The sequence below is a fragment of the Mandrillus leucophaeus genome, unplaced genomic scaffold, assembly GCF_000951045.1.
Source record: "Mandrillus leucophaeus isolate KB7577 unplaced genomic scaffold, Mleu.le_1.0 Scaffold492, whole genome shotgun sequence".
Taxonomy (NCBI): Eukaryota; Metazoa; Chordata; class Mammalia; order Primates; family Cercopithecidae; genus Mandrillus; species Mandrillus leucophaeus.
Genome location: NW_012105276.1, coordinates 1,762,278 through 1,789,403, shown reverse-complemented (window position 1 = coordinate 1,789,403; position 27,126 = coordinate 1,762,278). Strand labels below are relative to the sequence as shown.

Here is a 27,126-nt window from a genome sequence, read left to right as displayed (position 1 = left end):
CTGAACCCTTTTTGAGTTTTTGAGTAGGTTAAAGGTGCAATGTATGATAAAATGTTTATACTTTGTTGCTAAACTCTAGCAAGTAGAATTTCTTCAAAGCTCCATGTTTCACATTAAACACAAGAGACTAAAAGTTGATGGTAGATCAGGATAGCTTAGCCATGTTTATGTGGTAAAGAAGTTGATGTGTATAATAGATTGTACAATGATTTGTGGTCAGTGTAATTTTGCTAACTCACTCTTACAATATGTCCAATTGCTGGTTGTTTAATTTTCCCTCGTGTTACTAGTTTTACTCTTGAGAAATAATTTTCACCTGTACAGATACGTTTATGATTTCTTCTTAGGAAGTAATATTTTGTAAATTATTGCTTAAATGAGTAAATATACTAGTCTACAATTGTTTAACGTTAGGGTGCATAGTGTAAACATTATGCTTTATGTTCTTAGGTCACTTGATTGACATGAAATTTTACCTAGTAAGTGTGTGTAGATTGTGGGGTTGTTATATAGTCTGATCATTTAAAGAGTGTTGTGTTTTTGTTATAATGTAAGAATCCTTTTAAGTCAGCTGCTCTTAATATTTTCTTTGCAGAGGAAAGTATTTCTAGTAAAAAATGTAGTAGGATACATACACGTTTTTGACTGGTTATTAACCTTTGGTGTGTCAGTGTAGCTTGTTATACTTGTGTAGAAATTTTGCATTTTTAACAGTTACTCTTTACTTATGTAAAAATGCATTGCACCTTTAATGTGTAATTAAGGAAGATTTTCCTGATATGACTTTTTAAATTACCTGGAAACACAGCTAGGTTAGCTAGGCATTCCTAAGCATAGTATACAAATGTAAGCAACTGATACATTACAGTCCCACTATACTTCATGATCATAGGTTAATTGAAAATAGTTGGGATGACAGGCTTTGGGTTTTGAATTGAAAATCCATTCTAGTTGGAAAATTTGGAAAACACTTAATATTTTCCATGCTGTATATTATTTTAGGCAAAGTGTGTTCTCTTAATGAGGCTTCAAAAGTAAATTTCGTTTTCATAATAGTAAAGCAAGTATTCTTGTACTTTGTATTTACCATTCTAGTCTGAATGGACTTTTCTTTCTTTCCTTCTGTTAGTGAAGTAGATGAGCCAATAGGACCTACATTTTAAATCTTCACTTGTACAATTTCCCTTGGGTCCTTCTCTTCAGATTACTCCTCCATCTTTATCTTCTAAAAGTAAGATTAGCAGAATAAATTTCTGTGGACATGTGGCCTCTTGGTGTAGATTTGGATAATGACAAGAGAAGAGGAAGGGACACAAAGAGTCGTTTGGTTGCATGACTCTTCATCTGTAAACTTTTGTTTCTTGGGCTTCGGGGTCAGAAAATGTTTCTCTAGGTAAGAATGTGAATGGAACGTCAGATGCAATTCTTTATCTGAAGTGTGTCTTGGAAGTTGATGCATGGTTATGCTTTAACTCTCCTATTTCATACTAATGTTCCATCTCGCCTTCTCATTCCCTTTTTCAACAGGGAGAATACTAAATGATTTCTGGATCTTTTTTACTTCAAACTACAAATATGGTCTTCTTTGTGTATCTTAGTTTTAAGCCAGGTTTTAGTAAAATAAAGATTTCTTTTAGGGTCTTTTCATGGGAAAACATCAATTAGGAACTCTGAAGAGGAGTTGTCAGAGAGTTGTACAAGTGGTAACATTTGGACAGGCACATATGTTGTCTATAATCTCAAGTAATTTTGAAATGTGAAAGTAAAAACATAGGTAGCAAATATTCATTATTTGTTCTACTGGAAATAAAAATACTAATTCAATGGATTTGAGTTTATGTAATAATTTACAGAGTTTTTCAATGTGTTTTTTCAGAATGGACATGTAAAATTTAGTTACATTCCAGGGAATTTTCAGGTGAAAATTAGTAGATAGTTAACGTGAAAATTTTATATGAATTCATAGTTTTTCTTGGGCAATATGCTAATACTTATTGATTTCACAAATTTACAGCATATGGGTGATTTTGGAAGCATTCATAGACCTGGAATTGTTGTTGACTATCAAAACAAATCCACCAATGTGACAGTTGCTGCTGCAAGAGGAATAAAGAGAAAAATGATGCAGCCGTTTAATAAGCCCAGTGGAACCTTTATCAAGAAACCCAAACTAGCAAAACCTATGGAGAAGATAAACCTCAACAAATCACCCAGTAAGTAAGAAAACATAATTGCTATGATTCAGGATACTTTTTATTTTTTTAAATTCCATACTTTTAGGTAATTTTTTCATGTTTATATACCAAAACTACTTAACAATTGCGATTGTAGAAATTAGATCTGTAAATTCCCTATTGCAGTTAATAATTGGTCATGAATACCCAAAGATACTTTAAAAATGTACATACCCTGGTCCATTCCTTTTTCCTGAATCCTGTGTGGTTGTGTATCAAACCCTCTACAGCTGAGGAAACAGGCATAGGATAGATAAATAATTTGCTGCCTAGGTCAAACAACCAGTAAATGGTAATGCCAGGATATATTCCAGAGCAAGTAATGCTCTAGAAATCCTGTTCTTAAACCTCCCTATGATTGTAACAGAAATTTGCTTTGTATTCATTTTTCCCTTTTATTTTAAAATAACTTTTTTCCCTGATTATAACATTATAGACATTTTATTATGTAATATTTGAAAAAACTGAAATTGCAATGTTAGATTCTTTCCTCAACATATATTTTCTATAATATAAAATTTGAGAAAAGTTTAAAAATTGTACTTAAATTACTTTCTCATCATGCCTTATTGTTTAATAAGAAACAATATTCTGGAATTTCTGGAATTCCTGAAATTCTGGAAACCTGATACTAAGCAGAGTATGTGTTGTGGGGATACCTTTAACAATGTGTCAGTTGATAGACTGTTATGTATCAAATCTGAAATTTTACTAGATGTTACTATAATAGAAAATTCAGTTGATTCTCTTGGGACCTATTTCAAAGATGTATTTTGCGTGTATAGTTAAATATTGCAAAAGTTTGATAAAGAAACTGATTTGCCATTAAAGCAGATAATATGTATCCCTCCCCCATACCCTCTTTTTTATATAACAAAACTTGAGAATAGTGTTGTATAGCTAAGAATGAAACTCAGATTCTTTAATTAAATTATGGCTTCTCTGTCAGGTGTAAAATGGGCATTTAAAAAGATGATTGCTGAATTTTCCTCAATACAAGGTCTTGCTATGCTGTAGTATAGACTATGTGACTTTATAGAAAATTAGTAGGGAAGGAACCCTATTCTGTCACTTGGCTAGAAGTACAACATGTCATAGTTTTAGCATATGAAAGGAAGATTAAATTACTTATTTGAGGTAATATATAAATAAGTAGATTTTTCAAAGGCCATCTAAAAGGATAAGCAGTGCATAAAAGGAAAAATTTAAGGGCAAATCGTTAAGGTTTTTTTTTTTTAAGTATAAGGTTAAATGTATTACAAGAAGGAACCTGCTCACAATGAGATACCACTCCATACCCACTAGGATAGTCATAATAATAAAAGGAAAATAACAGGTGTTGACAAGGATATGGGGAAATTGGAACCTTCACACATTACTGATGGGAATGTAAAGCAGTGAAGCCACTGTGGGAAGCAGATTGGTGCTTCCTGAAACAGTTAAACATAGACTGTCCATATAATCCAGCAATTCTACTTCTAGGTGTTCTTCCACTCCAAAGAATTTAAAATAGTATTCAAACAAAAACTTATTTATTTATTTATTTTTATTTTTGAGACAGGATCTCATTCTGTTGCCCGGGCTGGAGTGCAGTGGCGCAGTCTTGGCTCGCTGCAACCTCCGCCCCTGGGTTCAAGCAATTCTCATTCCTCAGCCTCCTGAGTAATTAGGACTACAGATGTGCACCACCACGCCCAGTTAATTGTTGCATCTTGAGTAGAGATGGTTTTGCCATGTTGTCCAGGCTGGTCTCAAACTCCTGGCTTCAAGTGATCCGTCCGCCTCAGCCTCCCAAAGTGCTAAGATTACAGGCATGAGCCACTGTGCCTGGCCCAAACAAAAATTTATATATGAATGTTTATAGTAGCATTATTCATAGTAGTCAAAAGGTAGAAACTATTGAAATACACATCAACAGATGAATGGTTTTAAAAATGTGGAATATTAATATAATGGAATATTATTAAACCATAAAAAAGAAGGAAGTACTTACTAATACATGGCACAACGTGGGTGAGCTGTGAAAACATGCTAAATAAAAGTCAGACCAAAAAGGCAACAGACAGGATGATTTTAGGTATATGAAATACCTAGAGTAGGCAAATCCGTAGATCAGAAAGCAGATTAGTGGTTACCAGGGCCTTAGGATAGGGTTGAAATGGGGAGTGACTGCTTTATGGGTTGATGAAAAGTTCTGTAACTAGATAGTGGAGATGGTTGCATAACTTTGTGAATGTACTTAATGCCATTGAATTGCACATTTTAAAATGGTTAAACTAGTAAATCTTATGTTTTGTGTATTTTATCACAATAGAGAATTTTTTTTTGAGACGGAGTCTCGCTCTGTCCCCCAGGTTGGAGTGCAGTGGCCAGATCCCAGCTCACTGCAAGCTCCGCCTCCCAGGTTTACGCCATTCTCCTGCCTCAGCCTCCCGAGTAGCTGGGACTACAGGTGCCCGCCACCTCACTGTGCTAGTTTTTTGTATTTTTTAGTAGAGACGGGGTTTCACCGTGTTAGCCAGGATGGTCTCGATCTCCTGACCTCGTGATCCACCCGTCTCGGCCTCCCAAAGTGCTGAGATTACAGGCTTGAGCCACTGCGCCCGGCCTACAATAGACACTTTTTTAAAAAAAGAGAACAAATGTGCTTTTATTTTGGAGATTATAAATTTTAAGAAACTTTCCAAGAGCTCCTACAATATGAATATGAGTTCTTGCATCCAGGTCTCTGCAGTGTTTACTGGACTTCCATTTTCATGCTGGGGCAGGTTGCTTTAGTGTTTCCCAAAGTATATGGTGCCCAAGATAATTTTAGGTGATAAGGATATTATTGCTTAGAATAAGGATAGGACAAATGAGCAGATTTAAAGAAAAATATGTAGCAAATAATCACATAGATGACAAGCAGATATGACGGAATTTGTGATGATGGTATTCAAATGAATGAAGTTAATTTAGTGAAGTTTAAGAAATACTGGATAGTCTCAAACTCCGATTTTTTCAGTGAGTTCAATTTTAGATTACAATCACTAAGTAAACCTCATAAGTGTATACTTTATGAACTGATGATTGGAAAGAGAGAATGGAAAAGTGAATTTTAGCTTTTACTTTTTTGTGTGATATCCTAGCAAAAACTGATCCTAAAAATGAAGAGGAAGAAAAGCGACGAATTGAGGCTCGGAGAGAGAAACAAAGGCGCAGAAGAGAAAAAAACAGTGAGAAATACGGAGATGGATACAGGTTTGTGCTTAGAGTCAGAAAATTAGGCTCATTAAAAAATGATTACCTAGAAAAGGCAAACACATCAATTGTAATGTGAAAAAGTTCTTAAGATTCAAATGAAAAGGCTTGTTCAAAGATACAGAGGAATGCTTTTGATTTTTGATATTTATGTGTAATCACTACTTAGAAAACATAAGAAAAAAGGCATTCTATTTATAATGGCAATCCAGAAATATAAAATATCCAGAAATAACAGCATTCTTAAAAAGACGTACTTGTTATTGAGGTTTGACTATATGGAGACAGTGATTTTCATGGGCAGGAACTAAATATTACAAATATGTAAGTTCTTTCCAATCCAGATCCCAGAGGAAATTCTGAAGAAGAGTAAATGGGTAGGTACTGACTTTTTTTTTTCTTTTTTTTGAGACGGAGTCTTGCTCTGTCGCCCAGGCTGGAGTGCAGTGGCTGGATCTCAGCTCACTGCAAGCTCTGCCTCCTGGATTTATGCCATTCTCCTGCCTCAGCCTCCTGAGTAGCTGGGACTACAGGCGCCCACCACCACGCCTGGCTAGTTTTTTGTATTTTTTAGTAGAGATGGGGTTTCACCGTGTTCGCCAGGATGGTCTCGATCTCCTGACCTTGTGATCTGCCCGTCTCGGCCTCCCAAAGTGCTGGAATTACAGGCTTGAGCCACTGTGCCCAGCCGGTACTGACTTTTATAGATAATCATTCATTAAAAAGCTGTAATAGTTAAAAATACGTGGTAATACACAAAACTAATTACTATACCAGAATTATTAGCCTGTGAGCAGATTGTCAGGAAGAATGTAATATTTAATAAAGAGGATATTAGAAATAAGAGGGAAATTGATTGAACAATGAAATAATAACAAAAATAAGTTTAGAGCTTCCTCATATGACACCTGGAATGAATGTAGTTAAAAAAAAATGAAATTACAGAAAAACAAAATGTTCTGCAAGATTTTTTTCCCAGACTGAAAAGTTATAGAATAAATTACAAAGGAAATGATGAGCAGATTTGGCTAAATAAAAACTTAAAATTTGAAAGGAAAGCAAACAGACCCGGAAAATATAAACTTGAGAAATGATTAATGTCCAAATTAGATTAAAACATTACCCAAATTATTTTAAAAAGTAAGAAAACTAAACTGTTTAATATTTAATATGATAAGGAAGCAGCAGCTAGTAATAATTTTAAGGAAATTGTTTAAACTTAACAGTAATTTAAACTAAAAATTTAAATAACAGTATGCCATTTTATTACTAAGAAATTTGATTTGCTGATTAAGGAATGGTCAAAGGACACTTACAATTTCTTGGTGACATTATAATATTATAACTACTAGAAAGCAATTTAGCAGTTTTTAAAAAAATGTCTTAATTTTTCTTAAAGCCTTGAGCCCCGAAGTTTGAGGCCAGCCTGGGCAACATGGCAAGACCTCATCTCTAAACAAAACAAAACAATCCATAAAAAGAAGAGTAGTTCTAGTTTTAAGAACTACTGCTATTTTTAGTCCTTGTGAGTTCTCTGTCCCACTCATTATCTCTTGTGATTCCTTCTTTTGGTAGAAGCAACAGTCATAGTTATATTTTGGTGTAGAAATGAATTTAAATTATCAGCCTCTTGGAGTGTAAAAATCATTTTACATTATAAGATGCAATTTTTTAAATTTAATTGCCCTATGAATATTTTTCTCATTAAAAATTTCGAATCTGAATTACGTTCATGTTAACATAATCTGGATTATGTTAATGTTAATATAATATATAAGATTGTGATTTGGAGAAAATGAAAGAACTGAACTTTCATTTAGCTATGTTCTCTGTAACTCTAAATATAAATCTGATGATATAACCAAAAGAATGTCAACTCATAAATTATCATTGTAGGATATAATTTCTTTAAAGTAGTCTAGATTATTTTCACTTATCAGAGCAGTTTTACTTTGAGTTATGAGGATTCGAGATTGAGTAAATCACTATTCTTGTGATAGGTTCCCTTGGATATTTGAATGCTTTCAACATAATAAAGAGCATGGAAAGGTTTATACCTACCCTTAAGGGAACCTAGGGAGAAAGAGATGGATGGGTGAGAGATGTACATAAATAATAGTGTATGACGAAGGATACCAGAAGAGAAGTACAATGTAGTCTCATGAGAAATAACTTCTAAATAAGAGTGTAGGAGGCCAAGCGTGGTAGCTCATGCCTGTAATTCCAGCACTTTGGAAGGCCAAGGTGGGTGGATTGCTTGAGCCTAGGAGTTCAAGACCAGCTTGGGCAACATGGTGAAACCTTATTTCTACAAAAAATACAAAAATTAGCCAGGTGTGGTGGCATGTGGCTGTGGTCCCAGCCCTTGGGAGGCTGAGGTGGGAGGATAGCTTGAGCTTGGGAGGTGGAGGTTGCAGTGAGTTGAGTTCGCACCACTGCACTCTATGGCCTGGGCAACAGAGCAAGACTCTGTCTCGAAAAATAAGTAAATAAGGGTGCAGGGAAATCAGGGGAGGTGACCATGATGGACGTGGTATTTGAATTGATCTGGGAATGGTAGGGTTACAGGAGGAGTTGTGAGAGGCAGCCCAGGTAGAGGCCATGGCTTGCCATCAAAGCAAATAAATAGGAATGTGTTATTGTTATTTAGAAAATTGAAAGCAGTGTAGATTGAAGTGACTCTAATGGGATGAAAGGTATAATCTAATTTAAACATTTAATGGAGACATGCTGTGCCAGATATTATTAAAGGTATTGGTGAGTAAGCCAAAAAGGACAGATTAGGAAATTTCCTGGATGGCAGCAAAAACATTTTTGTCTTTGTTTTTTGAGCTTACAGAGCTAATGAAGCCCTTTGAGCAGTAATGTGCTCTTACCTGCTATAGGAAGTAACAATAATTAATTGAGTAGTTGTGTGTTAGGAAATGTTCTAAGGGCTTTGTATGCATTAATTTTTAAAAATCCTCAGACACCTCTGTGAGTGTTCTCATCTCAATGTAAGAAAGCCAAGGCCTAGAGAAGTCAAGTAACTTGCCCAAGATCACAAAATGGAATTAGAATATGAACTCGGCAGTTGGCTCCAGAGCTCATACTCTCAACCACGAAAATAAATCTAGTAGCATTGCAAAGAATTAATTGGAAAATGGAGACTGGAGACAGAAACCAGTTACGTGACTGCTAGCATAATTCAAGGAAAAGAAAATAACGTAAAATAGAAACAGTTATGCTGGGCACAGTGGCTCACACCTGTAATCCCAGCACTTTGGGAGGCTGAGGCAGGCGGATCACCTGAGGTCAGGAGTTCAAGACCAGCCTGGCCAAGGTGGCAAAAACCCCATCTCTACTAAAACAGCCAGGTATGGTGGTGCATGCCTGTAGTCCCAGGTACTTGGGAGGCTGATGTGGGAGAACCGCTTGAACCCAGGAAGTGGAGGTTGCAGTGAGCTTAGATTGCACCACTGCACTCCAGTCTGGGCAACAGAGCGAGGCTCCATCTCAAACAAACAAACAAAAAAAGAAACAATTAGGTGGGACTGTTCATTATGGCGTAGCTCTTGAGCTTACAGATGTATGCATTTGTCCAGTCCAGGCCTATTAATTATCCTGAAGCGAAGTAGTCTTTAGAAGGCAAGACTTTTATCACCCTAGAATTCCATAGGAGTGAGTTATGATTGTCTGGTGGTGTGCCACTTTGCTTTGTTGATATGATACTACCATTGGTTTAGAAGCTTGAGGATGGAACAACATGTAAAATAAGTTGCAGAACTTTGGAACTCGATACTTCTTGAGGTTTGCTTTGGCTTTTTAATTGGTCCAGGCTTGAAGTGGATAACTTATAGATCCACTGGTTCCATTTTTCCTACCCGGAAGCTCCAAAGTGGGCCAGAAATGCAAAGTGGTGTATGGGTGCGGTCCAAATAAGTACTTAAAGAAATAGTTTTTTTAGATTTAAGCTAAGTTTAATTCAGTCATAAAATGGAAGAAAGGAAATCATTTATGTTGGTAAAATTAGTTTTAATGGTATATTCTTATGAACTCTTTATAAGTGAATAAAGTAATATTTAAAGGAAAACTTTTTTCTCTTACAGAATGGCATTTACGTGTTCATTTTGTAAATTTCGAACGTTTGAAGAAAAAGATATTGAACTGCATCTGGAAAGTTCTTCACATCAGGAAACATTAGATCATATACAGAAACAAACTAAATTTGATAAAGTAGTTATGGAGTTTTTGCATGTAAGTAGCTGTTTTTGAAGTGAGAAGCATTTTATTGATATGAATTTCTTATGATTTCATTTTTCACTTTCCCCATCTCTTGCATTTATGTGTCTAAAATTTTAATTTACTATTTAAAGAAAGAGTTGCTTTAAAATTAACCCAGAATTACTTGTGAATTCCTCTATAATAGAATTTGTATTTGTTATTTCAGAAATGATTACGGTTTTCACAGTTGTTTCTGGGGGAGGTGTCCTTTAACAACTTTATTGATGTAGAGTCAGCTATCATCCGTTAACTGGAGTTGTGCTGGTTACATTCATTCATTATTTCAGTTGAGTCCTATAACAACTCATTTTTATCATGAAAGATTATGCTCAGAGCAGTTAAATGTTCAGTGCCAATGCCAGGAATTCAGAAGTACCGTAGGGGTTTGGCAAAGGGAAAGACGGTTGGGAATGTTAAGGAATGCTTAAAGAAGGAGCTTGAGCTAGACTGCTAATTGTACATAAAATTAATTTGGACAGAAGAGATGGAATTATTAGAAAGTTAAAAATACAGTGATCATCAAGTATACATATGTAACACACCTGCCCGTTGTGCACATGTACCCTAGGACTTAAAGTATAATTTAAAAAAAAAAAGTCAAGAAACAATAGGTGCTGGAGAGGCCGTGGAGAAACAGTAACACTTCCACACTGTTGGTGGGAATGTAAATTAGTTAAATGATTGTGGAAGACAGCATGGAGATTCCTCAAGGATCTAGAATCAGAAATACCGTTTGACAGAGCAATCTCATTACTGAGTATATACCCAAAGGAATATAAATCATTCTACTATAAAGACATATACACACATATGTCTATTGGAGCACTATTACAATAGCGAACTAATGGAATCAACCCAAATGTCCATCACTGATAAACTGGATAAAGAAAATGTGGTACATATACACCAGGGAATATTATGCAGTCACAAAAAGGAATGAGATTATGTTCTTTGCAGGGACATGGATGAAGCTGGAAGCCATCATCCTCAGCAAACTAACATAGGAACATAAAACCAAACACTGCATCTTCTCACTCGTAAGTGGGAATCAAACAATGAGAACACATGGACACAGGCAGTGGAACAACACACCCCGGGCCTGTTGTGGGGTTGGAGGAAAGGAGAGGGAATTTATAGGACTAGTCAATAGGGGTAACAAACCGCCATGGCACATGTATACTTATGTAACAAACCTGCACATTTTGCACATTCATCCTGCAACTAAAAGTAAAATTAAAATAAAATAAAATAAAATAAAAACACTGGCTAAAAACAACAACAAAAAAATACAGTGATCAGGCCGGGCGTAGTGGCTCACACCTGTAATCCCAGCACTTTGGGAGGCTGAGGCGGGTGGATCACGAGGTCAGGGGTTTGAGACCAGCCTGAAAAACATGGTGAAACCCCGTCTTTACTAAAAATACAAAAATTAGCCAGATGTGGTGGCACGTGCCTGTAATCCCAGCTACTCAGGAGGCTGAGGCAGGAAAATCCCTTAAACCCGGGAGGCAGAGGTTGCAGTGAGCAGAGATTGTGCCACTGCACTCCAGCCTGGGCGACAGAGTGACACTCCATCTAAAAAATAAAAAAAGTGAACATTCATACCACCGTAATCCTCATAGAACTAACTGTGACCCTTTATTTTCTTCTGTAATTTATTTCCTTAATGAGTTTCTGTGTGTCCTTTATAACTTAAATACCCACCTACTCTGGAAGACCTCTTAAATATTCTAGCTCCCTTTGATCCCTTTCTCTATATGCTTAAAATATACTTTGAAAAGTGAATACTTTTTGTAGGTTCCTAATATTTTATGATTATCTTTTCAACTAAATTGTAAACTCCTTAAGAAAAGATATTAATTCTTATATAGCAGTTATTGTATCTTCCATAGGATGAACATGGTGCTAAGCATTATATTGAGTACTCATTGAAAACTATTTGGATTCTTTCTGTCTTGTTTTCTAGGAGTGTATGGTGAATAAATTCAAGAAAACATCTATTCGTAAGCAACAGACAAATAATCAAACAGAAGTAGTTAAAATAATTGAAAAAGATGTTATGGAAGGTAAGTATTTAAAACAAATTATTTTAAAATTCTACATGTATTTTTACCTGTTTAAATGTAAATGATAGCCACTAGAGTGATATAGTACAGTCATATATACAGTAGCTCTGAGTGAGTTACCAGAAATGAACTTCTTTGTCTTCCTGTTCTCATGCTTACAAATTTATCATTACCTGCCATTACTTTCTTCACTTCAGTTTGAGAGGAAAAGTTACCTTTTCCTCTGGATGAAAGATACTTCTCTCTGTTCTCTGTTTCTGTTATTTCTTCTCCCAAAATTCAAGTTATGAACTCTTCTGTTTTTTAGTCTTTCCTTCTCTTTTGATTCCATCTCTGGAGTCTGTAAATATGCTTTTACTTAAAAAAACAAAACAAAACAAAAACGAAAACTAATCAAACAAAAAACAGCCAGCAAAAGGAATAAAAAAAGGAAAGAAAAATAGACACTAGTTCTCCTAAATAACCTATCTTCTTTTTCATTTTAAATAACCAAATAACCATGCTTCTTTAAGCATAATCCACACTAGTCTCTGCTTCTTCGTCTCCCATGTATTACATTAAACACATTAAACAACTTTCGACTACTGTTAGTCTACTGAAACTGCTGTGACAGAAGTTATCAACACCAACTCCTCTAGGTTCTTTTGAATCATTATCTTCCGTAACATTTTTTACTAACTACATTATTCATGAATCATTTTTCTTGCTTTGTTTCTGTGGCACTTCACTGGCCTAATGTTTTCGTTATCCTTTTGTCATTTTTTAGTCTTTGTGCTTTCTCTGCCAGTCTTTTGGAATTTGATGTTTCTCAGTACCTTGTCATTAGCTTCATTACCATCTCCTTTTATATTCCTTCCTAATAAATTCACTTACTTACAGAGCTTAAGTTAGTATCTAGATGTTCATTACTTATACATCTATATTTCTAGCACAGATCTTTCTTCTGAACTCAGTCTTACACATCTGCCTACTGACATCTCTCTACAGTAGTCACACAAAATCAACATATCCAAAAAATTTATCATCTCTTTGAGCATATCCTACCTTACATAGAAAGCAAAACAAAACCTCACAGTTTTTTCCTTCATTTATCTTGAAAAGGGCCTGCACCATCTACCAAAGCCGAAAGTAGAGAGTTATACGAGGTACTTTTTCCTTACTGTATCTCAAGTACTGATCAATTGAGAACGTCAATTCTATCTTTTAAATATTTATCAAATCTGTTTCTTTACGTCTCCTTTAAATACTGTATTTGTTCAAATCCTTGTCTGTTGTCTTGACAATTGTAGTATTTCCGAAGTAGTTTCCTTACTTCCAGTTTTTCTTATCTATGATTTTACCACATGATTTCATTGTTTCAGGAACTTTCAGTGGCTCCTCATCCTCTCCAGGATCAAGTTCAAATTCCTAGGCATGGCACATAAAGCTCTTTATTATTTAGGCCCTTTTTTTCTATTTTCATCTTTAGTCTCTTCTTCTCTGTTCCGGTCGTACTAACTTGCAGAAAGTACCATTTTCTTTCACCCTTCCCTTGCATGTGTTTATACCTTCATCTGTAATAAACCCTAGTCACCATTTGCAAGATCCAGAATATCTTTGTTCCTTATGAATCCAGTTTTGACATCATTTCCCCTTTTCTTACTCATCCACATTCATAATCATGGAAATTCTTATTTTACTAGAAAATCAACATTTGTTTTCCTTTATATTATAGTTTTGGGAGGGTGAATGTACAGGCCTCAGAGCATGGTTGTTTAACCTGATTAGGAACTATAATGTAATTATACCTTAATAATTTTAATTAGTTAGCGATATATTAAATCTACATATGTAGATTTATGAGATGTGATAGAAATACTCAACATAAACCTGTTCACTCTGATCTTTATTTTGGAAGAAGGGGTATGGAAACTAAGTAGTAAAAACTTCATTGGTCAGAAATAATACATGAGTCATTTCTTTCATAATTGGATGTCTTTTGTAGGTGTTACTGCAGATGATCACATGATGAAAGTAGAGACAGTTCATTGCAGTGCTTGCAGTGTGTATATCCCTGCCTTACATAGTTCAGTTCAGCAGCACTTAAAGTCTCCTGATCATATCAAAGGGAAGCAGGTAAAATTTTTATCTGTCTTAATAAAGTTGCTGGATTATCCATCAATGTTTTATTGTTCTTTGGCCATAGCTTCACACCTATCTGCAATTTTATCAATTTATCAATCTCATATGGAAATAACTGTGATTATATTGAGAGAGGCAGTATATAGTGGTTAAGAGTGAGCTCTAGAGTAAGATTCCCCGAGTTGTTCAATCTATAACATGTGTTAAGCAAGCAAGTTAGCCTTTCTTTGTCTAAGTTTCCTTATCTGTAAAATGCGGGTAGATGATCATTCTACTCTTACCTCATTTTTTTAAAGAATTAGATTAACTAAAATGTATAAGGCAATTAAAATAGTGTCTGGTAATGGTAAGCATTCAGGAAATTGTAGCTTTTATTGAACTGTTAACTTTTTAAAAAGTCAGTACGAAACAGTTTTGTGAGAGAGTGTGTGTATTGTGTGTGTGTGTTTTAGAATAAAAAAGTAAAGATTTGATTATTACTGATAAATTTTTCTGATGGTTGGGAAAAATACATTTAAAAACAGCATTACCAGCTAGCATCATTGTTACATTTTTTAGTAGAATATCCCTGAAAAATTTACTGTCTTTTTGGTTAGTATGTTTCTGCTTCTCTATTGGCGTGGCTGGTTTTATTTAGTCAGATTTACTTCAGGCAATACAAATGTTTATATTGTGGAAAATCGGTTTGTTTGAAAAGCATATTTAAAGATTCAAATATTAAAGCCTTAAGTTTTAGGTAGAACATACCCAGTGTTAAACTTGTATTTTGTATTAAAGTGAACCTCATTTAATTCAGATTTCTTCAAGCATTTTTGAACACATACAATCTTTTCTTAATCTACGTCTTTTTCTTCTCTTGATATTCTCTTGACACCATTTTGGCAATTAGACATTCTATATTGTTACCTTTCTTCCTTTGTATAATAGTCTTGAAATAACTACAGCCTAAAGGAAGACTAGATACTCTTGTAGTATGAAAAATTATTCTTCATTTTTTGATAGCATGAAAATTAATAGTTGGGGCCTGGGGAGGCAGATGGGGAGTGGAAAGAAGAGAAGGCAGCTATCTAGTAGAATCTAGACTTGTAGATTTGTGGGACTGAGTGTTTTCTGTTGAAGCTGATTGGCTTGAATCTTCAGTGTTTTAATTCATAGATTTAGATTGTGGTTATAGTAGGTACTGTTGCTCTATAGTTTGTAAGAAGATAAGTCATTCAAATCTAAGGGTTTGAGCATTAAATGCTGTTTTAATTATGGAAATATTTTTCATAGCATGATTTTCAAGAACCCTCAGTGTGTTCTGTTTTTTATAGGCTTATAAGGAACAAATAAAAAGAGAGAGTGTCTTGACTGCTACAAGCATTTTAAATAATCCAATAGTGAAGGCGCGATATGAACGTTTTGTTAAGGTAAGATATTAGGGCAAAAACCTTTTCAATAATATTGTGGTATTGCAATAATTAACTGGTGACATAGTAACCTTTTGTGATACTTGAATATAGTATAACATATTAAGAAGAATTTTACTCAGTATCTTGTATATAGGTAAAACATCTTTTTTCCTTATTGTTGGGTTGGTCAAGATGGGAGCAGTGGTTCCTCTGATCATCTTTGTAGCTCTGAATCAATTGAGAAATACACAAGAATTAGATAGAAAATCAAAATGTCAGCTTTATTCTTGATTTAAGAAAAAATTGACTTGGAGAATATATCTTAGTTATGTAGTTGCTGTGAACTTTTAATATTTCACTTCTGAATTAGGTAGACTTAGATCCTCCCAACTTCTGTTACCAGCCCAGATGGAGAGCAACAGGCTTCTCCTAGTTTACCACATGGCGTAGAACAGACTAGGATGTACCTTTTCTGTCACTAGGAAGACCCAAAAGAGGGGACCCAGAAAGGATTGTATTGTGTACACCTAGTTTTTTCTTCCAAGCATACTAATTGCATATGTCATTCCTTTTCTTTGGATAAAAGTTGGAGGGTAGCAGGAAGGTCAGATATGTTGCTCCAGAAGAAGGAATCTCATGGAATTTGGAGGGCAAGAGAAGAGAGGTTTGCTTCTAATGTTAGGAAACTCAGATGTGAACTCTTTACTCCTCAGGGTTTTTGCCATATGTTATGGCTTGAATCCATCTTTACATAAAATTTATTATAAACACTATACAAATAAGAGCTTACTATGATTTAGGAGATTAATAGAAATCAATTTTAGAGGTTAGTCTTTTAGTTTTGTTCTGTTTTTACTTATAATACCCAGACTGGTCTGACAGAAGTTATTTTTCAGTCTTTACAAAATAATACCTACCTTAAAATCATTATTCTACACTGAAGAGAGCAGTTGTGTTGAAGATGTACAAGTGTGTTATTTGCATTAGTAAGTATAGATTAAAGAAGTTTTGTTTATTTTGTCTATTGTGATTGTTAACAGCTACTCTGAAGAAAACCTGATACATATTTAATGACCATTAAATTGTCCCTCTACCAGTTCTTTCCAAGCGAAACAATATCAGTTCTTTCAGCTTGTTCCTTAGGGACCTATTTTCTAATTTGTTAATTTAATATTTGTTAATATTTGTCACCGTTTACTACATTCTTGACACTGCTTTAAAAAAATGAATGCAGCCCTGAATTGAAATCCAATTTTATGGGAGATATGGCATCAAAGAGAAGCATTATAGCTAAAGAAGGAAAGATTAGATTTTTATTTTTGCATTGTCACAAACTTCTGAGAAGTCAATGGTTTCTATTGATATGTGAAGATAATTTTTAATAAGGGAAGAATGCAAAATTAGAATTTCTATATAGTGTTTTCAGGTTACACATAGAATTTCTATATAGTGTTTTCAAGTTACACAATTGAGTCACTTCATGGAATGGGAGATGTCACTGGTGGGAGTATCCTGCTCATGCATGTATTGTAGAGAACGCACCTGAACTGAGAACTCCTCTAGAATTTTATTACTCAGAATGTGATCTGTGGATCAGCAGTATTGGCATCACTTGGGAGCTCATTAGAAATGCAGAATTTCAGGTCATACCCGGGACTACTGAAGAAGAATCTTCATTTTAATGAGATTCCTGTTGATTTATATGCATGTGAAAATTCAGGAAGCACGGGGGTCCCATTACTCACTGATGGCCCTTTATTCGGCATGCCTGTCTGCTCTGTTCCTTGTTGTCGTTCCCCAGAACATCTTCTGCTCATGGTCAGCTCTGGTCATGGCTTAAAACTCCTCCACTGTCAAGTACTCTCTGTCTGACAAAATGCCCTTGTAAATCTTTGTCCCTTAGAGACACAGCAGAGAAGACAGAAAAAAACAAAATAAAACAAAACAAGTTTGTCCCCATCGAGATGATCAGTTCATCAATTTCTCCTAGTTGTCCAACTGTATCATCTTGTTCTGCCTTCAGTCCTTGCTGTGGGCATTGATAATCACCCTTTCAGTAGGGAATGGTGCTGTTCTAAAATTCCTTATTCGTTCTAGCTCTATGGTTAGCTTTAATGTTTGTCTTTCTAAAAAATGTGGAATTGTGCGTGCCAGTCCTGTGTTTCCCAGATTTTTACTCAATTCACAATAATTTTCCTTATTAACTACCAGTGTAATGTGTTTCCTATAGTGACTTTTCCAACCTTTAGTAACTTCACATCTCAGATTTCATTCTTGCTCTCTTTGTTTCCCATATTCTTTTTCTTATATATGTGTTTATATTTTAACACAATCTCTTTGTGTTGCCCAGGCCAGAATGCATGGTGTGATAATAGCTCACTGCAGCCTTGAACTCCTGGGTTTAAAGCCATTCTCCCACCTCAGCCTCTTTAGTAGCTGGGATTACAGGCACACGCCATCACCTTCAGCTACTTCCCATATTCTTATTCTCCTGCATTAGGGAGATTGAGACCATTAGATGTAAATTCAGTAAGTGTTCGCATTTCTGTCTTAGATATATCTTTCCTTCACCTTTATTATCTGTGAGGAAAAATCATTGCCTTTCATATGTGTCCTAATTTCATCACTATTTCTTCCCTTACTTGCATCTGATTTTTTTCCTGTTTTTTTTTTTTTTTTCTAATCTTCCTCAAATAGACATGCTTATGAGTTACCTAAACTAAAAATGACTTAACTTTTCCTAGACTTTGGCCCACCCTATTTTATCATCTTTTCTCTTCCCAGAATACTTGAAATGGTAGTTTACTTTACACGTGCTCTTTGCTTCCTCTCTATTAGTCACTCTTTAAACTAGTAGTTCTCAACCAGAGGAATGTGTTCAGTTACCCGTGAGGCTAAGATAAATGAAAAGCTGCCTAAGCCGTTTTTTTAGGCTTTCTGAATTAGGGTTTCCCAAACCTCACTGATAAATACCTCCTAAAATGCTTCTCTTATTTTGAGACAGAGCCTCACTCTGTTGCCCAGGCTGGAGTACAGTGGTGCGATCTTGGCTTACTGCAAACTCCACCTCCCAGGTTCAAACGATTCTCCTGCCTCAGCCTCCTGAGTAGCTGGGTCTGCGGGCGTGCACTACCATGCCAAGCTCATTTTTGCCCTGAAATGCTTCTTAAATGTGCAAGTTACCAAGCTTCTCCTGGAAATTTTGATTTAGGCGGTCTGAGATTGATCCAGGAATTGGTGTTTTCAGCAAGAGCTCCAGTACAGACTCAATGAAAATCTCAGGGTGTTGGAACCAGGGCCTGTGGTTTTTGACAGCTTCATAGGAAATTTTAAAGATACATTCTTGGACAACTGCTGCTGTCTTAACTGTCACTTCATACTTTTGAAACTGCTCTGCCTAAGATTACTAATGATGTCATTATCAAATCTAGTGACCTTTAAAAAATTATAACATACTATTTTAAATGTATGAAAATAAGGGGATAGTACAATAAATCCTCAAGAACCTCCATTCTGTAATGATGATCAACTCTAGTGACCTTTTTCAATTGCTTACTGCTTTTTTATACATATCATTTGACACTGTTGATCTATCACCTATTCTTGAAACTCTTTTATCAGGTAGTCTTTTACTGTCCTGGGTTTTCTCCTGCACCAAGTGTTCTTTCACTTCTTTTTTTTCTTTTTGTTTTTGAGATGGAGTCTTGCTGTGTCACCCAGGCTGGAGTGAAGTGGCATGATCTTGGCCCACTGCAAGCTTTGCCCCCTGGGTTCACCCCGTTCTCCTGTCTCAGTCTCCCGAGTAGCTGGGACTACAGGTGCCCGCTACTAATTTTTTGTATGTTTAGTGGAGACAGGGTTTCACTGTGTTAGCCAGGATGGTCTCGATCTCCTGACCTCGTGATCCGCCCGCCTCAGCCTTACATGTGTGAGCCACCATTCCCGGCCTTGTTCCTTCACTTCTAACTTCTGCTGCCTCCATGTATAGAGTAGGCATCTTCATAGGGTTTTTATTCCAGCCCTTTTTTCTACTTAATCCACCAGTCCCATCCCAGGGCCTTGCCATTTAAGACTCTGGCTTCACCATGCAGTCTATGCAAGCAGGCAGTTCATTAATGTAAATATCTTACTTTGAACTCTCCTCTCTTTTTTGAGTTGCAGATTTATAGCTGCTTATTAGACATCTAGATATCTGAAGTTTTAATTATATATATTAATAACGTATACACACTTCCTCCCCTTTTCCTTTCCATTAGAATAGTGATTGTAACTTACCTGTTCTGTGAATAGTGTCACCACATCTTTTACATTTCTGGTCTGGGGTATTAGAGTAGCTTCCTCACTAGTATTCCTTCTTTTGGTTCTCTGCTTCATCTTTCACATTCCTGTGGCATTCATCTTAAAGGGTAGTGCCAGTCTTAATGTTTTCCTGCTTAATAACCTTCACTGTTACTTCATTTCTTACTACATTAATATAGCCTTCTGATATGATCAAATTTGTATGAGATTTGATCCAGGTATATAATTCAAATATTAAAATAAAGTTGTACCTGTGAATGTTTACTGAGAGGTTTGTCTACTTTTTAAAAGTAGAAATAAGGCATGGTATCTAATAGATTAGGCAAGGTACCTGATTTTCATTTGAGTTTTAAAGAGATTCTGTAACATTAAATACTCATATAATTAAGTAAAATGTAAATCTTTGTGTCATCTCTTTTGTTTCTACCAAAAACAACACTTGCCTTTGCAATATATATATATATATGATTTTAGAAATACAGTTAAGGGGAAAATATGCTGCTCTTGGGAGTGAATATTCAAGTGTGCATCAATTTTTTGAATACTTACCCTAGAAGATTCCAGTTATGGAGTATAAAATAATGGCTTCAGTAAATTATATGCTCACATTGGTATGAAATGGACACTCAGCAAATATTTAATGAATTTGTTAGAATTTATAATGAAAAGTTTCAAAATGGCATTTACTTCTCATGATATGGCAAGTAAAAATTTCACTTGCCATATCATGTAATAATGAATTTGCTGATTTTAAAACCCATTTCTTATGTTTTTAGGGTGAGAATCCTTTTGAAATTCAAGACCATTCTCAGGATCAGCAAATAGAAGGAGATGAGGAAGATGAAGAGAAGATTGATGAACCTATTGAAGAAGAGGAGGATGAAGAGGAGGAAGAAGAAGCAGAGGAAGTGGGGGAAGTAGAGGAGGTGGAAGAAGTAGAGGAAGTGAGAGAAGGAGGAATAGAGGGCGAGGGAAATATAGAGGGAGTGGGGGAAGGAGGGGAAGTAGGGGCAGTGGGAGAAGTAGAGGGAGTGGGGGAAGTAGAGGAAGTAGAGGAAGAAACAGCAAAGGAAGAACCGGCTGATTTCCCTGTTGAGCAACCTGAAGAAAATTAAATATAAGATACTAGATTTAAAAGGAGCTTTACATTTCGGTTCTAATGTAAAAAAGGGTAAGACATTTAATAGCTTAAAATATGAATTAACACCCATGTTGCATGCATTCCACATATTAAAATTTGTTTTATATAATTTCTAAATGTTTAACATTTGTTTAATAAAATGAAGGTAAAACTATTTTAGTTTAGTTTTTATAGCTACCAAACTTAGATCTGATAAATTGTTTGTATAATTTTTAAGCTTAATTTTTATTACTTTATTGGTGTTAAGGATAACAAATGTGTATTGTTAGTATAGCTATTCTAATAATTTTATCTTAAATGCTGCTCTTGGGAGTGAATATTCAAGTGTGCATCAATTTTTTGAATACTTACCCTAGAAGATATAAACTGGGCAAGTATTTTGTGCTCTGACTGTGTATTTTTTTACTGCATTGGACATTGAATAGTAATTTGCGTTAAGATACGCTTAAAGGCTCTTTGTGACCATGTTTCCCTTTGTAGCAATAAAATGTTTTTTACAAAAAACGTTCTCCCTGGATTAGCAGTTTAAATGAAACAGAGTTCATCAATGAAATGAATATTTAAAATCAAAATTTGCCTTAATGTATCAGTTCAGCTCACAAGTATTTTAAGAGGATTGAGAAGACTTGAATTAAAGAAAAAAAAATTCTCAATCATATTTTTAAAAAGTAAAACTAAAAATTTTTTTAAAAACACATTTCAAATAGAAGTGAGTCTGTAACTGACCTTATTTATACTCTTTTTAGTTTGTTCCTTTTCCCTGTGCCTGTGTCAAATCTTGAAGTCTTCCTGAAAATACATTTGATACAAAGTTTTCTGTAGTTGTGTTAGTTCTTTTGTCATGTCTATTTTTGGCTGAAGAACCAAAAAGCAGACTTTTCTTTTAAAAGAATTATTTCTCTTTCAAATACTTCTATCCTTTTTAAAAAATTACTTTTTATGGCTTATATACCTACATATATAAAAAGAGAACTTGAGCTTGATAGAGGATCTATTCTTAAGTCATTTGTTTTCAAACAACCATCTATCTATGTCACTAATAAGTAGTGCTCTTGTTTTTTTCAGTCTTTACTGTGGCCTCTTTTGAGAGTAGGGTCTGTTTTTTTTTTTCTTTTTTGGGACAGGGTCTCACTCTGTTGCCCAGACTGGAGTGCAGTGTAGCCTCAACCTCCTGGGCTCAAGTGATCCTCCAACTTAGCCTACCACGTAGCTAGTACTGTTAAGTGTGAGCCACCATGCCCAGCTAAATTTTGTAGTTTTCGTGGAGACAGGGTTTTACCATGTTGTCCAGGCTGGTCTCGAACTCCTGGGCTCAAATGACCTGCCTGTCTTGGCCTCCTAAAGTGCTGGGATTACAGGTGTGAGCCACCATGCCTGGCGTAGGGGGCTGCATTTCAGTGAAATTAGATTGTATGGATAAATGTATTATATCAGATTGTAAGGCATTAAGTGGGTGAATATATGGACATTTGTAGAATCCCACAGATAATTTATCTTTTTATATAAAGTAAGACTTTTAAAACTAGACTTTCTGGACCAATACAGTTTTTTTTTTGAGGTGAACTAAGTTTGCCTACCTTAAAGCTAGGAATATCCAGTAGATACTTGCATCTAATTTTAGGGATTTGGTGCCAAATAAGAGAAGGTTATTTGAAGACTAGAGAAATTTGGATACTCTCTAGGAGTCTGTATTTACTTAGCAGGCTTTTGAAAGCCTTTTTGCTTAGTTCAAATTTTAGGGATAATAGGACTTGTTACCTGCTTGTTTCTCCTTTATTTGAAAATATTTGTGGAAGGGCTAAGGTAAAATAGTAATAAATTCCTCTAGGTTATTAGTATTTGGTTCTTTTGATACTAAGCTGAGTGATTTTTTAAAAAACAATGTCTCTGGTAATCTGATTGAGATATGAAACTTTTGGAAAGAAGACTATGTAACAAAAATTCTATGTAACAACTGGATAAATGTTTTAGAATGAGAGATAGGAAAGAACATCTAAGTAGTGTTTTTTTGTGGGACACATGAGCCTTTATACAGACTAGCTAATTTGCAAGATAATGATAAAAGTGTATTTTGTTACTGTGCTTTATTCAGAAATTCAAATTCATGTATTTCCTTTTGGGTAATTTGTAGATGGGCAGTTTACAGGCAAGTTAGTTTTTGTGATCCTTAGTGTTTATATTTTCATTGCTTTTGTAATAAGGATTTATATAAGATCTTAAAGATCTTTCAACTTCTGTTTTCCAATTATCACTTGTTTTCTCTATTACAAAGTGAGATACATAGTTCTAAATAACCAAAGAAATTTATTTATAACCTACATAGTTGTTTCAGCTACATGCCTAGGGACTATCCTGTATTCTTCCCTTTTTATCACTTCCTACCTCCAGTCTATCAAAAAGTCTGTCTGTTCTTCCAAAATTTATCTGCCCACTCTTCTACCTCCACGGCAACCAACCCAGTTCAAGTCATGATCGTTTCTTATTAACTAATCTTGATTCCACCCTTACTGTGGTAGATTCAGTTTTCTACACAAGTATAAGCTTTTAAAAATGTAATTCAGATAATGTTAATCTCATGCTTTTTTTTTTTTTTTTTTTTTTTTTTGTACCTATACAGTTAGAACTCCTTATCATGTTGATCAGACTGGCCTAGCTTTCCAACTTTATAGCATATACCATTCTTCTCACCAGCCATAATGGCCTTCTGTTACTTTTTTGATGAAGTTCTTTCCTACAAAGACCTTTGCATTTTCTGTTTCTATAGCCTGTACCCATCAGCTTCCCTTGGCTGATTCTTCATCCTTCAGGTCATCTTAAATGTTAGAAAACGGGAGTAGTTCTAAAATGTTTGTAGAAGCGAGGATTTGGGGGTACCAACCTAGATTTTATTAGAGCATATTCTTTGGAGATGTTCTTTTTTCCCACTTTTTATTTTTATTTTTTTTATATAGGATCTCTCTTTGTCATGCAGGCTGGAATTCAATGGCATGATCATGGCTTACTGCACCCTTGACCTCCTGGGCTCAAGTGGTCGTCCCACCTTAGCCTCCCAAGTAGCTGGGACCAGGTGTGCACCATCACACTCAGCTAATATTTGTTTTGTAGAGATGGTGTCTTGCTTTGTCGCCAGGCTAGTCTTGAACTCCTGGACACAGGCAGTCCTCCCACCTCAGCCTCCCAAAGTGCTAGGATTATAGGCATGAGCCACCACGCCTAGCCTGGAGGTGATATATTTTTAACAAATATCTCACATGATTTTGAAGGTGGTCAGTGATTGCACTTTGAGAACATTCATAGGGCCCTCAAACAAATTCCTGGTGCCTATAACTCTCCCCTATCAAGACAGGAGTTTCTGCCCTTTTGAATATAAACATAGGTTTGGGGAATTCTTCATAATATTTTCTGAAAGCACTGGAATCTGTAATAGACCTGCGGTAGTCAGAAAATGGGGCCTTTCCCCCCCTCATTTAATACTTACAACTGTATTGTGAAGTTAGTAGGATTAGTACTTTTCCCATATAATAAGCTCATTCTTGTACATGTAGACACAGAGAAAAGAACTACAAAGGTAAATGTTAGTGCATGTTGAAATGTATTTAAGAACTCTGTTTTTGTTGACAAGATTGTTCTTATGTAGAAGTGGGTATTATCAGATTATTTTAGATGTTATTTAACATTTGATTTATTTACCAAATTGTCCTTATTTTGAATATAAGCAGACTTTTTTTATTGTGGCAAAGTATGCATAGCATAAAATTACCATTCTAATCATTTTTTAATGTACCATTTAGTGGCATTAATTACAAGCAAACTTTTTTTTTTGAGACATAGTCTCACTCTGTGACCCAGGCTGGAGTTCAGTGGCACTATTTCAGCTCACTGCAACCTCTGCTTCCTGGGTTTAAGCGATTCTCATGCCTCAGCCTCCCGAGTAACTGTGATTACAGGCACACACCACCATGCCTAGCTATTTTTTGTGTATTTTTAATAGAGATGGAGTTTCATCCTATTGGTTAGGTTGGTCTTGAACTCCTGACCTCAGGTGATCCGCCTGCTTTGGCCTCCCAAAGTTCTGGGATTATAGGCATGAGCCACTGTGTCTGGCATACAAACTTTTGATTACAGTTTGACACCTGTTGATGGACAGAAAATGGAGTAACCACACAGGCAGAAATGTTCTAGTCTGCGTGACAGTTACGGTTCATTTTATAAATAAACCATTTGACTTTATTTGGTAGTTATGGTTTCTATCCTGAGTGCTGGATCTCTATTTGGTATTTGAACAAATCCAGGGAATCTGCAAGGCTGAAAGGCAGATTCTTGGCAATGGTAAATTCAGTAGGTCTTGCCACCGTTTGAGGCCTCCTTGGAGACAGCCACACTAGTCTAATCTCTGCTTGACTTTCCCTTCTTTTTTCCCAGACCTCTAATTCCCAGAGGTCTGTTATGAATTCTAATGCTTTCAGAACATACTACGGAGAATCCCACAATGATAAATTTTCCCAGTTTTTGTTTTAAAACAAAGTTTAAAAATACTATATTAGGGGTTAGGGTGAGGTGATGTTGATGTTGACAGATGGCCCCCTTGGTGACAGGGAGGTATGAAATAGCATGGAGTGTGGAAGGGTACTATGAGTAGCTTATTTATTAGATCAGTATAAAGTATAGATTTAAAAGAGATTAAAATGGCATGCTTGATTCAAGTCATTATATTCTAAAGTTCTATTAAAATTATAGAGGAGGTACAGTGATATAAATTTCAGTAATAAGGATAGCTTTATAATCACACGAGAAAGGCAAGTGTGCTGTGAAATATTTCTAGAAGATTTCTAGAAAACAAGGAATTAGATGTTGGTGAAACCAAGAGAGCCAAGGAACTGACAGCCACATACAGATGATAATTAAAGAATGACTCTAGTTGTAGAGACAGTTCTGAGATGGGATGTCTGTAGTGTGCTAAGCCAGATTTTTAAAGGACTAGATAGTTATTCTGGTCTCTGACTCAGAGCTACTGGTCCACACAATTCCTCTAAGCTAAAGCTATAACACAACTTGATGTTTGCCAAATAAGGTGAGACTCACAGAGTATATATGCAGAGCATATAAATAGGGGTCATCGAAGTGTGGCAATGCCCTAGGTATATGGTGATTACCGCAAGGAGCTTTGTTCCTCGTACTTACAAGCAAACAAAAATCTGCCAGCTGTCTATTTCCCAGTTTTCCTTCTGACTGTTCCTTTCTCCTTTCTCACACAATTAAAATGCTAGGTTTCCTGTAATCACAATCTTCAGGGAATTTTTCTCTCAAGCCCAGAAAATAAACTCCAGATAATGATACTGAGAAATTTATTGGTTGGAAAACTATCTGCGGCCTCCCCATTTCTTAGTAGATTTTACATTTTTAAAGGGTTGTAGAACACCAAAACAATATATGACAGATACTGTGTGTGGGCCTCAAAACCTAACCTTTATATACAAAGTTTGTTGACTCCTAGGCTCTAATTTGCAAATAGACAAACAAATGAGAAACAGCAAAAACTTAAGGAAAAGAGCAACATGAAATATGTACAGTAAACTTAAGCAGAAAGAATTCCTGGGAAAACAATTCAGGGGGAAAAAAATGACCAAGTATAATTAGTATTACATGGAATAATAATTAGCGCTACTTATAACAGTTTTATATGTAATCCTCATCTTATTATATGTCATAATCTTCAAGTATTTTAGAGGTTATTGTACTAATTTAAAAAATGCAAGTTGCTATAAAGAAGTATCTTGGAAATAAAAAACAGTTGTGAAAATAAACTCTGTTTTAGGCTGATTAGTTGAATAAACATGGCTGAGAATCAAATTACTGAGCTAGAATTTTGAGCTGAAGATAATTCCAGAGGCTTACAAGAAAAGATGAAAAATATAGAAGTTACAGTAAAAGACATAGAAGATGTATCTCTTAAAGACATAGAAAACCCAGAACATCTGTTTAAAAATTAAGCTTCATGAGATTAAGAGCCATATGTATAGAGAATTCACCATTGAATACCCTGCATGTATCACAGGCCAGGTAAATACTATGCAGTAAATATTTTTGAATGTATAAAAATATGTATGTAAGTATAAATATATAGAGGAGTTCCAGAATGTGAAAAAAGAAGTGAAGGATCAGAAAAAAAAATCTGATGAAAGATTCATATTAGAAGTCTCCAGTGCTGAGCAAAAACAATGAAAAAGTCATACTGGATGAATACTGACAAAATATGTGTAATCCCAAGCTTAAGAGAAAAATCTCAAAATGTCTAAAGAGAAACAGTGTACCTTTAAGGGGAAAATAATCACATTGGTCTCAGACTTGTCATCTGTACATTGGAGTACTAC

General features: G+C 35.3%; 1 protein-coding gene across 2 annotated transcripts in view; it reads left to right on the top strand.

Annotated features, from left to right (window-relative positions):
* ZNF326 (zinc finger protein 326) overlaps window positions 1-21,570 on the top strand; it is a 35,835-nt gene extending 14,265 nt beyond the window's left edge. For both annotated transcript variants that reach the window (XM_011995582.1, XM_011995583.1), the window contains exons 6-12: window positions 2,015-2,213; window positions 5,363-5,474; window positions 9,563-9,710; window positions 11,704-11,803; window positions 13,788-13,918; window positions 15,238-15,333; window positions 20,391-21,570. In XM_011995582.1, coding sequence (XP_011850972.1) covers window positions 2,015-2,213; window positions 5,363-5,474; window positions 9,563-9,710; window positions 11,704-11,803; window positions 13,788-13,918; window positions 15,238-15,333; window positions 20,391-20,729 — 1,125 coding nt within the window. In that variant the 3' untranslated portion in view covers window positions 20,730-21,570. The remainder of the gene's footprint in view (window positions 1-2,014; window positions 2,214-5,362; window positions 5,475-9,562; window positions 9,711-11,703; window positions 11,804-13,787; window positions 13,919-15,237; window positions 15,334-20,390) is intronic.
* The last annotated feature ends 5,556 nt before the right edge of the window (window positions 21,571-27,126 follow it).